The sequence below is a fragment of the Stegodyphus dumicola genome, chromosome 1, assembly GCF_044657685.1.
Source record: "Stegodyphus dumicola isolate Sdum_Otavi_A_Nest chromosome 1, ASM4465768v1".
Taxonomy (NCBI): domain Eukaryota; kingdom Metazoa; phylum Arthropoda; class Arachnida; order Araneae; family Eresidae; genus Stegodyphus; species Stegodyphus dumicola.
In genome coordinates this window covers 6315172-6328656 of record NC_140768.1, presented here as the reverse complement: position 1 = coordinate 6328656, position 13485 = coordinate 6315172, and the positions used below count along the sequence as shown (strand labels likewise).

General features: G+C 35.1%; 2 protein-coding genes across 4 annotated transcripts in view; one reads left to right on the top strand and one right to left on the bottom strand.

Moving 5' to 3' along the window:
* LOC118192340 (ATP-dependent translocase ABCB1-like) overlaps positions 1–13485 on the bottom strand; it is a 209882-nt gene that overhangs the window by 100769 nt on the left and 95628 nt on the right. For all 3 annotated transcript variants that reach the window (XM_085812456.1, XM_085812455.1, XM_085812458.1), the window contains 3 exons: positions 11910–12034; positions 8484–8673; positions 2622–2735 (listed from right to left, as the gene is read on the bottom strand). In XM_085812456.1, the coding sequence (XP_085668582.1) occupies positions 2622–2735; positions 8484–8673; positions 11910–12034 (429 nt within the window). The remainder of the gene's footprint in view (positions 1–2621; positions 2736–8483; positions 8674–11909; positions 12035–13485) is intronic.
* The window catches only part of LOC146999037 (uncharacterized), a 52782-nt gene continuing 47820 nt past the window's right edge, over positions 8524–13485 (top strand). Inside the window, exon 1 of the mRNA XM_085812463.1 lies at positions 8524–8660. Within this exon, the coding sequence (XP_085668589.1) occupies positions 8635–8660 (26 nt within the window). The 5' untranslated portion in view covers positions 8524–8634. The remainder of the gene's footprint in view (positions 8661–13485) is intronic.

The window sequence follows — 13485 nt, the reverse complement described above, 5'->3', positions numbered from 1 at the left end:
AAACGTAGTTGTATTCCAGTAAATTCCTTCAACATGCAAAATAACAAATGTCTTCGGAAATTCTGAAATCAAATAATTTTATAGAAATCTCCTATTAGAGCAAAATAATTACTTTACCGTTTGAGTCCAGCGAAGTGCTATTGCGCTTCACTTGTCGTATGCCAAAAATACGGCGCAGCGCGATCGCGCTTCTCTTGTTTTGTATCGAGAATTCGAAGATGCTGCTGTTGGTTTGTTATTTGTATACTTTACGCAGTTATTGACAGCAGTTGTAGTGATATCAGTAGCAGTTGTTTTATACGAATTGGAAATTGTTTTCATTTTTTTTTACCAAGTGTTATACTGATAATTACGAAATAACCCATGTCAAGTTCTGATTCATTTGAAAGTGACTATGTTATGAGAAGTGATAATGAAGAGTATAGTAATGGCCTTGAAAGTGATAGTGGAAGTGACATCATCATTCGTTCTAAGAGATTACGAGTTATTAGTGATAGCAGTGATGATGAAGAAGTAACTGCAAGTACCTCCGATGACGATATTATTGATGAGTTTTTATCCGTGGATACAATTTTTTCGAACGAATCGAATACTTTTTCTGAAGTACCTGGACCAAAGCATGCCCCTCCTCCTGATGCGAAACCAATTGAATATTTCAATATTTTTTTTTTCAATTTTCAATATTTTTTTTCAAGTATACTAACCGACATGCGACGGAAGACGTGGGCACCACCCCTCTACCAATACGGTTAATCGGTATAGAGCCACGTCTACCTTTATCTAGATAACCATATGTGTTCATTTGCTAATATACTAATATATAAACATACATACAAATTTGGTACTTCATACAGTGGCGTTAAAGCTAATTAATGTTAGACACTGGATAATACATTGCCATGTTACAAGGTGTATGCAAAAGCATGGATACGGTAGCATATATACATAACGTGTGTACTCATATGTTGAGTACACTATGATCCTTTGAAGCATTATCATTAGATTACAGAAGACATGTACATACTGAAATATTAGGTGCGCAATGTTATGCTGGAATAAGTAATTAGTACAGTGAATTAAAAGTTAGACCCTAGATTAGTACTGTGTGGTACAGTGTCTTGCTACTGAATTATTTGTACTGTTTCCTAAGTACATTAACCAATGTACAAAGATATTAAAACATGTGTATTAGGTACACAGTAATTAGTGGATACTTAAGCGTTAGGTAAGTGCTACTTTAACATACATTAACAATAGGTACTTAATACAATGCTGAACAGATAATTGGTGCAATTAATTTTAGAGTGGGGCTCTAGTTAGTTCTTTGCGATACGGTGCCGTGTTACAGGATAAAATGTGCAGATGCATAGTTACAGAAACAGAACATATACATATATACAGACATTTTGTGTACAGACACATTAGGTACATGATTAGTCAGTGCGTAATTGATGTATATTAACTATACGGTGCCAAGATATGTGATAACACTAGTACATAGATGGGTACAATTACATATAAACAAGGACATACACAATTACATATTGACAAAAGCGTATATACGCTTATATTTGGTACATAATAGTCATTGGTGACATAAACATTTGGTACTTACTTCATATACTTGAACTCTAGATCCATAAAATAATGTTATAACTAGTAATAGGTGCTTATTAATTTCATAATAGGACACTAGGTTGATGTTTTGCCTTACTGTGTCACGTTACGTAGAAATGTATGCGGGTGCATGGGTACAGCTTCCTATTTACAATGCTATACTGTTTTCCTATTTACAATACTATACCTATTTACAATGCTTATATCATTCGATTTAATAATCAATGGGTACATGGCACATTTATATACATGAGCAGATGGTACATTGTAGAGTGCCGTTGAGGATAATTGATGCAATTAATTTTATAGTATTTTAAAAATAATGCATTTATACGCAATTATAAGGTGCATAATTAACCAACAGCAGCGTCTTCGCATTCTCGATACAAAACAAGATAACTGAAGAAGCTAAATTTATTTGAACTGATTAGTTAAATTCTGTAATGAATCATCCAATTCAAATTATTTTGTGTTTTAACGCATAAAATATTAATGACAATGATGTCAGTGCCAGCTATGCAAGCATATAATATCCGAATATGCACATAAGAAAGCAGTAAACAGTCAAGTCAAGTAAACAACCGATGATACAAATACATGCCCTACCAGAAAGATCTCACTACTTCTAAGATGCGCATTCATTGAGATGATTCGCCTGCACACCAGATACCACTTTGGCCTAGGTGGTGTATTTAATTATGGCAAAGCACACTAGGGCTATCTGCCTAAGAGGAGGGATGCCTTCGTGGAGGACTTTCTAAGGGAAACTGGCTCGTATGCAGGTTACACATGGGGAAAACCACGAAAACGCCCATGCAGCCAGCCCGTTCGCGGGATTCGAACCTCGGACCGAACTACCAGTGTTCAGCGACTTTACCGCTCGGCCGCTGGTGGGCTCCCACTTTGGCCTAATTTTACTCTTTTGCACATTGTTTAACATTCACTTTAAATAAATTTTACACACAAAATACTTCGGAATGAGAAAAAGTTATTATTTTAGATACCCTATCGATGATGTCAAAAACTTTTGCCGCTGCTCCACGGGCCAGAGCAAGTGCTTCAAAATACGGAGCCGCTTGTCCAAAATAAATGGATCCCATTACAATGTTGAAAAGCACCTGTAATTGAAAAATCCTTACTTTACGACAATGAAGATTATAACTTTTTCAAACAACTCTAGTATCTTAGAAAGCATAATTTATGTACACTGCGAAAAAAAAAATTTAAATGGGACAGTTCTATATCTCTTGTTCTACTGGGCCGATTGACAAAATTCAACTTGCCTTTTTAATGTCTCGAAAGCGTGGACTTAGGCTATGCATTAGATTTATATATAGCATCATTCTAACATAGGTATTTTGACACAAATTCGGACTTTTTCTGAAATAACATACCAATTTTTTTTTCGTGTTTTCATTCTACAACTCAAATTACGCCAAACTATCAAGTTTTGTAAAAATCGCACGAGTAGTTTCTAAACAATTAGCTCTCAAAATTTTAGTTCCTCAAAATGTTCATTGAGTTTGGTACATATTAAGAAGATCGCCATGTGAATTATTTTTGGCGCAAACTGAAAAAAAAAAATTCGCCAAGACAAAGTTTTGAATTTCTCTGTAAATATCGCACCAAATTTTACAAAATTTAATATCTAGGCATAATTTGAGTCGTAGAATCGAAATATAAAAAAAATTGGCATATTATTTCAGAAAACGGCCGATTTTGTCTCAAAATACCTGTGTTAGAACTACGCTATATATAAATCTGATATATATCCTATGTCGCGCTTTCGAGACATGAAAAATTCAATTTGAATTTTGCCAATCAGTTCAGTAGAACGGGAAATGTAGAACTGTCTTCCCTTCTCCCGCAGTGTAAATAGTTAGTGCTAAAAACACACACTAAAAAAAGTGAAGTTAATATTCATACAAAAAAGAATATGGCGACTTTTAGAAATCTTTCACATCAGATATAACAAGTTATAAGAAAAAAATAAGTGCTTTAATCATAAGATGAGTTAGACCAGAAGTTCCAACCCTATGCCCGCCGGCATCATGGCGCCCGCCGATCGTTAACCCTTTGTGACACAGTGTGTTAGGTCTGGACATACCTAAAAATTCCCTTCTGTACACACAGAAAAATTGAATGAAAAAGGATTTATAAGTTACTATAGGTTACTCTGAACCTTCTTTATTCATAGTAGATGGCAGCTCAACACAAACCAGTCCATATATTTTAGCCATGTTTAGTTTTTTAAGACCCTCATTTTTCAAAGAAAAGAATTTTTTTAGGGTATACAAGGAATTGCTTGAAAAGAAATTTCTATGTTATTTTTTGGCTGTATGCTAATCTCCTTATTCTATACTAGTTTTAAATTTTTACCTTGAAATCTTGCCTAAAATCCAACGACGAACCCTTGGTGTGCCCAGTTCGGGCTCACCGATAATCTAGGACAACTGAGAGTCTGTATTCTTTGTTTCTCCGCGTCTCATCCGTCAGTTCATTGACAACAGTGCTCGTTTCAGCACTCTTTTCGAAGCTCTATTCGATTAGTATGCCCTCTTCGGGCACACCCACAGAAATAAACGATAAGTGCTACCTTCCCAAAATTTTACTGTGTACTCCTCTAGACCTAATAAGACTGCCTACCTTTTTTTTTTTTTTTTTTTTTTTTTTTTTTTTTTTTTTTTTTTAATCAAAACTCCGATTTTAAAAGGTAGGATAAGGTTAATCGTGAGCCCGCCGCTGCGCGACCAGGGAAGAAATATTGGGAATCCCTGAGTTAGACTGATAATTTGTTCTATCTGGTATCTTTCAGCCTCACGTAGAATACGTTAGATTATGTAGAGTGAATATTATCAGTACCAAATAGATTGACTTGTTAGACAGACAGGATCATACAGAATAAATTCAATTTCAGCATCGATGAAATTGCGGAAGGGAAATATATATATAAGTTGCCTTAAAACTATACTGCATGAAGCCTAAATTTGTTTCCAAGTCTTCTAAAAAAACCCTCTAAGCATTACTTTGGAGGTCAGTATAAATTTCACATTTATACTAATACCCCGGTTTACGTTTCCCTGATTACGCTGATTCGCTATAACGCTCTTTCAAAAATCAATTTATGAAATTTCAAAATTTCACATTTTTTATATTAGAAAGCAGGTGATTGCTACTTTTTTAATGATATTACTAATAATAAAATATATCTTTATAGGATTGAACTGCATATTATTAAACCGCGGATACGATACAACCGATAGGTACTGAGACACAGCGGCAGAACGGGGATCTATGCTGGCTACAATAAAGCACGGCCGCGCAGTGGTTTCCATCGGACAGTTTATTGCTGTACGCTCATCGTATTATATCTTTTTGCTTAGTTTGCGTTTTAGCTAACAGGCGAAATTTTTTTTTCTTTAGAATTTTGAGTGGCGTAGTATGCGAATAACATGATATTTAATAAACAAATTTAATACACAAAACGTTAATAATAAAAAGACAAAAAAAGAGTTTTGTAACCTTACTGCTAAGCAAGGCTACTACTAAGGCTACTAAGTTTGCCTTACTAAGCAAACTGAAAACTAATATGATGAACTCAGAAAAGAGTGAAAAAAAAAAGGTAGAAATATGCCAAACAGGATTGAGTGCAACTGCGAACTCAGTGAAAATTTTAAAAAACCCTAAACCCGGCATCCCTTAAAATCTGAACTCTTTTTTTTTTTTTTTTTTTTTTTTTTTCGGGGGGGGGGATTTTTCTGTTTTTTGAGTTTTGCAAAAAGTTAAAAAAAAAAAATTTTATTCTTTACGTTAATTAAGATGGATTGTTCTAACAAGCGAAAAACTATTTCATAGGAAGCAAAGCTGAAAGTGATATGTCAGTTCGAAGGTGGGCAGCAACAATCTGACCTTGCAAGTTCTTTAAAAGTTAGTACCTTCAAATATACGAAAAATTTTGAAAAATTCAGAAAAAATTAAATCTTCAAGCACCAAATTGTTAAATTTGGCGCTGGAACGCGCTCATTTAACAGCGCGCCAAATCTAGCGTACGCGCTGATTTGGATTGGATTGAATTGGATTATTAAATTATGGCAAAGCACACGTGGGCTATCTGCCTAAAGGGAGGAATGCCTTCGTGGAGGACTTTCTAAGAAAAACTGGCTCGTATACACGTTACACATGGGGAAAACCACGAAAACGCCCATGCAGCCAGCCCGTTCGCGGGATTCGAAGCTCGGACCGAACTACCAGTGTTCAGCGACTTTACCGCTCGGCCGCTGGTGGGCAAAGTATGCAAAAAAGGACTTCAGATTTCCTGATAATAATTCTACGTTAATTGATTTACAATAACGTGTTAATTTATAATCAGACTTCCTGATAATCCAAAATAAATTTTAGGAAGTTCACTGTAAAGTCAATAGATTTGAAAATTAGATGTTCGTTCCATTTGTAATACAAATTTGCGAAAAGATAAGACGACAAATGGAACTGAAAGCAGAAAAACAAATGAAAGTCGTTTATCCGTACCATAAAACATTTCGTTACATTAAAAGGTATTCAAAGCCCTCGCAATGATTATAAGGAATCAGTCATTAAAAAATCTGCTTTTAGATTAATTCAAATCTTTGTATTGCGTCTAAGCCAACTGAACTGAACTAAAGAAAAGCACATAAGAGTTATTAGCCTAAATGCATCCCAGTTTCTAAACACGAAATGTCATTCTTTCTGGGTGCTCTTTTAAGTTCTATTCCACGGAAAACTTTTAGCAAATAAATTTCGGTACTATTCCGTTTTGAGGACCATAAAATAATTGCAGCGAAAATGCATGCGCAAAAGCGCCAAATCTAACAAACGCGCCAGATCTCGCGTACGCGCTGATTTCGATTGGATTGAATTGGACTATTTAATTATGGCAAAGCACACGTGGGCTATCTGCCTAAAGGGAGGAATGCCTTCGTGGAGGGCTTTCTAATGGAAACTGGCTCCTATACACGTTACACATAGGGTGTGTGTGTGTATGTGTGTATTTAATTATAGCAAAGCACACTAGGGCTATCTGCCTAAGAGGAGGGATGCCTTCGTGGAGGGCTTTCTAAGGGAAACTGGCTCGTATACACGTTACACATGGGAAAAACCACGAAAACACCCATGCAGCCAGCCCGTTCGCGGGATTCGAACCTCGGACCTACCAGTGTTCAGCGACTTTACCGCTCGGCCGCTGGTCGGCCCGTTACACATAGGGAAAACCACGAAAACGTCCATGCAGCCAGCCCGTTCGTGGGATTCGAACCTCGGACCGAACTACCAGTGTTCAGCGTCTTTACCGCTCGGCCGCTGGTGGGCCTATGCGCTGATTTCAAATTGCGTAAATTGATTAGTTCTATATTTCTTAAGACGCCATTGAAATACTATTTTAATTTTTAATTTTTTTTTTTCATTTTAAATCCTTTTTTTTTAATATCCTATAGATTTAATAATTTGGGAATTGCCCATGACGAAAAGTGTGCAATAGAATTTTGGGTAAAGTGCAGAAGCACCCACTGCTTGACGCGTTTTTAAGAATTGCACAAACTCGGTATCCATTGACACATCGATTCTATTTTCACTTCAAAAAAAAAAAAAAAATCCCAGAATTACACAAAAATGGCACTGCGCACACCCTTGTCTTATCAATGTACACATCGACCTGTTTTCACTTAAAAAGTAAAAGAAAATTGACAAAAATCCAATTGTTTTTATCCTTGTAAAAAAGCGACAAACAAATAAGTGGGCGATTCTGCACTTTACCGGGATTTTTTTCAAAGAAAAGGCATTATTCATCATAGAAAACTGTGTTTGAACAACCAACGAGATGAAACTGTGCTTTACCAATGAAACTCGGTAGCGAAATAGCGATGCAAGCATCCATTCAGTTATGTTTAGCAATTTTTATATAAATTACAATGATGATCTGAAATAGTTATTTACTCTTATGCGTCCATTCAGTCATATTTAGTCTTTTTTATATAAATTATAATACTAAAAAAATATTATATGAAATTAAAACATCAATCTTTAGATAGTTATTTACTATTATACTTCCTTTCTTGCATTAGGGTTGCCGCAATTGTGTTTGGCAGCACTGGCATCAACAATAGTTTGGCGATTTTTTACGGCCCTCAAAACCGAATAGTACCCAAATTTCAAACATTTTGTACCTTCCCTTGCCTCTCTGACACAGATTTCTCGAGAGGACTTCGAGGATGCACCGAATAAGTTCAGAAATCATCACAATTTAATTGTCAATTGTTTCAAAGCGCACTTTTGTGAAATGAACCGTTTTTGCAAATGCATTCTTATTTCATATAGTCGCTTGTGCTCCCCCCCCCTTTTTCTCAATCATCTCATGCAATACGCAGTTTCCTCCAATTAGCTTCCGTAGATTCTCATAGATTTTTCGTTTTCAATTTTGCTCTCCGGTTACATGCCTCAATAATATTTCACTAATAATATTCAACATGAGAAATATTTCTAGTAGCTCGAATAGTATGACTCAAGGCAAGCGAGCAGAAATATATTTTATCGTGATAGCTGTCGTACAACAATGGTTTAATTTCGGTAAGAGAAAATACTTTCAAGGTTATTATCGGCTTATTGCCCTTTTCTGTAAGATAAGTTTATCATTAATGTATAAAAACAATCAGCTATTAAAAACACAGGAACGATATCAGGTGCTATCAACTATCTGAAACCAAGGAATACAAATAATAATTCACTCGGAGCTAAGGACTGATACCCTTACTATATCAACCTTTAGTATATAAAAATTAGAAATATTTTTTTATGATTCATTATGAATCATCGACCGAGTAAGTATTATACTTAACAGTAACAAGAACTCCTCCGGTGTACTCAGGATCTGGTTGACCTCTATCTTCGAGCATAAGCTTGACTCCGTACCAAAAGGCTAATCCATATACACCGTAAATACAGAACCAAGTAAGGGCATCGCCGGAAGCTGTCATAAGGCCTCGTTTAATGCCTTTTCTCCTGGCTGCTAAAAGGTAATTATCATACCTAGACATATAAATTTAAATAAGCATAGAATGTTAATGAGGATGACTGATTTATACATAAGAATATACTGATTTATAAAACATACCAAAATATTTCTCAATCTGATAGGATTTGCCATGCATAATCCCATATCCGCTGATTCATATTTCGCTGTTATCGATGTCATATATACAGAGTGATTCTAAATTACTTTTGCAAATTAAGAAGGGTGATAGTATTCATCCAGATGAGCAATAATTACCATAGAATATAAGGTCGCATTCCACTCTGAGAGGCAGAAAAGAAGAATATTACAATTCCAATCTGAACTTGCGACAGTGTTGGGAGAGCGAATGAACGAGACCAAATGTTGCACAATCAGTTTAGGACAAACTCACAGAGAGTGCACAAAACGGATAAAACCGAAAACTTGGCGTTCGAGTGTTAATTAGAGCTGATACTTTGATGGCTAACACTCAGATGCACATCTTTGGTTGGCAAGGTCTCAATCTCGCAAATGATTGCAACGAGTTAATTATCTAAATTGCCTGTTAGGGAGAAAAACTACCTTGACATCAAGTATCAAGGCAGCAGTTGTTTTTCTCTTAGCCATCTTCTATCCTGTCTTCCTGGAATTACTCTGCTGCGCTTATTCTACTTGAAGCGCCCTTCTATGCGACACGAAGTTCTGACAGCCGAAACGCAGCATGAGCTTTTCATGCTAATCTCGGCATGCAGCGGACGTTGGAGTTAGTTCAGCCCTAGATTACATAATTAACTTGTTGCAATCGTTTGCGAGATTGAGGCCTTGCCAACCAACGATGTGCATGAGTGTTTGCCATCAAAGTCTGAGCTCGAATTAACACTCGAACGCCAAGTTTTCGGTTTTATCCGTTTTCTGCACCCTCTGTGAGTTTGGTCACTAAAATGATTGTGCAACATTTGGTCTCGTTCATTCGCTCTCCCAACAACACTGTCGCAAGTTCAGATTGAAATTCTAACATTCTTCTTTTCTGCATCTCAGAGTGGAATGCGACGCTATGTTCTACGGTAATTGCTCATCTGGATGAGTACTATCACCCCTCTTAATTTGTAAAAGCAATTTAGAATCACCCTGTATAGTTTCTGAAATTTAACCGGTTTCTAAGCAATAAAAGTGGCGAAGATTAAAGCGGTTGTAACATGGTGAAATAAAACAACTCAAAAGCGTTTAATATTTGTCTTCCTACCGCAATCTCGATCGTGACTAAAGTGTGCATGCGCAGTTCGGACAACTGCCAATGCAAGTGCAGTGTTTTAATTAGAAAAGCATTGTATTGTAGAGCATTAAATTGTATTTTTTATGCTCCAGACATTTCTTGAAATGATACCCGTTACTGTACAATATATTAATAGTATTTTTTCATTATTTTATCCTCTCTTCAGAATTATGTTTGAGCAGAGATAAAAGGTACAATAAATACAAATACTGAATGTATGTTGCGTGATTATTTAGTTATACATAGCGCATATAGAGCACATATAGCATATCCGTCTTGAACTCATCCTGTTATCTCAGATTTCTGAATATGCTTTATTTGGAAATCAATCCACTTACATCAGGCCACTAGCCAAAGCAAAACATTAAATTTAAGAATTGACATCACCAAAATATTAAAAACACTTAAAAATTTCGATATTAATTATAAACCTAAATTAGAAATTCAAATATTTACAATACCAATAAATTAAGACATAAATTTCCCAATTAAAATCTTAAAAATCTTTAGTGATTGGAGGCGAAGCAAAGGTGTGCTCAAGACATAAGATCTCTGGTTATCCAATACGGGCAGGAGAACATCACGCTGTAACTTCGGGACAACGTCCGGACAGATGAGCAAGTGCTGCTTATTCATAGTGTCTGTTTTACAAATAGGGCATTGGCGGTTAGTCAGTATGTCTATTCTGATGAGATCTTCGGCGTGTAGATTTCTGAATATCAATAGTTTAAAATCACAGCAATTTTTGAGCTTACGTAAATATTCATGCAATTTTTTTATGTTTTATCAGTATTATTAAAGTACAGTATTATTAAATTACAACAATTTAAGATACAGCCCCATGGTAAACTGAAAACACTTTGCATTCTCATAATAGAAATATATGGGAAATGTATCAACAAAGCTAGGCAGAAGAGGGCTCATACATTTTAAACCCCTCATAATCTTCAAATATGTGACTGTTGCAACAAATGGGATATTTTATTTATTTCAATAGTTACTGCCAACTATTTACCAGCTGACTACATAATATAGCTGCTTTGGAAACTAGTAACCAGAAAGTTTGTGTTGCCACAAACATGTTTGTACTTTAATCCGCTCTTGAAATTGGATGGAATTCTTTATATGGGCACTATCTGCTAACTGAACTAAAAATGAATCTGATGAATATTTTAATATTAAAAAATTTTATGCACGAAAACATTACAGATTTTTTTAATAAAATACATTTTATAGACTCAACTCCAAATAAAATAAAAATTTAGCGTAAAATTCTTAGAATTTTTGGTTCACAGTAGTTTCCAAATGTTATAAAAGCTATATATTAAATATTGAATTAAATTATGCAATAGAATGTTTTAAACTGTGCGTGCAAAGTGGAAACTTGACAAAAATTTTTGTCACAAAGCGGATTAAATTTTAAAACTAATTGTAGCAACGCAAATTTTCTGATTACCATTTCAGAAAGCAGCTATATTATGTAGTCAGCTGTAAAAAGTTGGAATTAATTGCTTTTAAAATAAATAAAATATCCCAATTCTTGCAACAGTCACATATTCGAAGATCTTATGGGTTTTAAGGTGTATGAGTCCCCTTAAGGAATTTTTGACCCCAGCGCTCCCCCATGTTAACCCCGAAAGAATAAAATTTACTTAAGTTTCATATACCCTTATACTTAGTATATTAAATTTTTAAACACTTAGTGTATTAATTTTTTTTAATTTATATTTTATGATTATACATTTCTGGACTACTCACAGTTTGCAATATTTATTTTATGCTTTCGCATTTACCCATTCTTTCAAACCCTCCTCCCCCCCAAAAACTGCATATATATTTTTGCTCTTCCTAACAATATATGAAAGAAATCACTTTCCACGTTTGTTTCGTACATTGTTAATGCAGAAATAAAATATTTACAAAAGAAAGGCTTAAGAATGAACCAAATAATATAAGGCATTTTATAACAGGAAAAAAATTGTGAGTTTAGATTTTTACCTTTCAATTTCCTTTTTTTCGCCTCCAAATGCTGCCACTGTTCGAATGCCAGATAGCACTTCTTCTGCCATAGCTCCCGCAGTACCGTAAGCTTGGAGCTCTTCTTTCGATGCATTCGCTTGATTCTTTGAAGAACAAACGAATAAAGAGGAAAATTAATTCTTGTAATCAGAATATATATTATTTTGCCAACACATTTATTGCCGAATTCAATTCTTATGGGTTATTATTCTCATAACCCAATCAATATTATAAAGTTTTTAAAACAATCTAAGATTAACATATAAGGTATTTCTCCCACTTCCCTAGCGTGCCTTCGTCGTGTAACGGTAGCACGTTCCGTGGTTCCAAAGTTCCGTGGTTCGATTCCCGGCGAAGGCGGTTGCATATTTTTCATCTTTTCTGCTTCCAAAAATCCTAATGACTCTACAAGTGGCGCCCGAACTAAAAGGGTTGTGGATGATGATTCTCCGCACCCAGGATTTGGCGACTAGGTCTCCTAAAACCCTAGTCGCCCTTTAAAAGGAGAGTATCGTTACACCTATATAAGAAATCGCTTACGATAAATCAGTAACTTAACTGAGGAATGCTTAAAAAGTTTTTTTTTCCCCTCAGAAAAAGAGTTACGGTATTTAAAAGCCATTTTAGAATTAATTTTAAGTGTACGGCTTTGTTCTCCGTTTGACTGCAATCCGAACGGTCTAAATTTTGACGTGCGCGACTTTCCAGTTTCATTTTTTTTTTTCTTTATTTAATTTAAATTTATTTATTATTTTAAGAGTCGTAGTTCTGCTTGTTGCGCCGAAGCAACAAGCAGAAGCAACAAGCAAGAAGCGCCGAAGCAACAAGCAAGATCTTTTGAGAAGTACTAATAAATTTGAAAATTTAATCAAATTTATGTCTTCAAATAATTGAACAAGATTTACATTACAATGTAAATTAATTAGCTTTATGTTTAGAATTTCCGAAGAATTACATTCGTTTTCAGTAAGGAATATATCGGAAAACGGGTCTCCAAGCCATTAAAATCTGAAATTAATTTCCTTCAAATTCTTGTTATAATAATACTAATTATTTTATGGGAAAATATATTCGCACGCAGCATAAAGTTATTTCGAGAGCCGCATTTGGACTCTAGGCCGCCAGTCTGACTTTGACACTGCTTTACTAGAAAACAATAGATATGATTAAAGAAAACAATAGATATTACGCTAGTTTCAAACAGGCGAAGTTAGAGCAGATGCAACATAGTGACGTCATAGTGATGAAAACATGGACCTTATAAGATAAGATATAGACTAACCTAGTGGACGAAGCGCGCATCACCCACAAGTCCACATGAAGGACTAGGGATGATCTAGTTTACTTTAACACTGAAACCTATGGCGTTTGTATCACATAACTGTTTCTAATTATTAAATGTGATACGTTGTATAATGATGATATTATGAAAGTCACAGTTCTTTCAAATAAGATATGTCTCATCAAAGCACTTTTTACTGTATTTTGCGCAATTTTTTCACGCGTAATTCTTATACAAACATTTTTACTTTGGTAAAACGGTAAAAACTCTAAA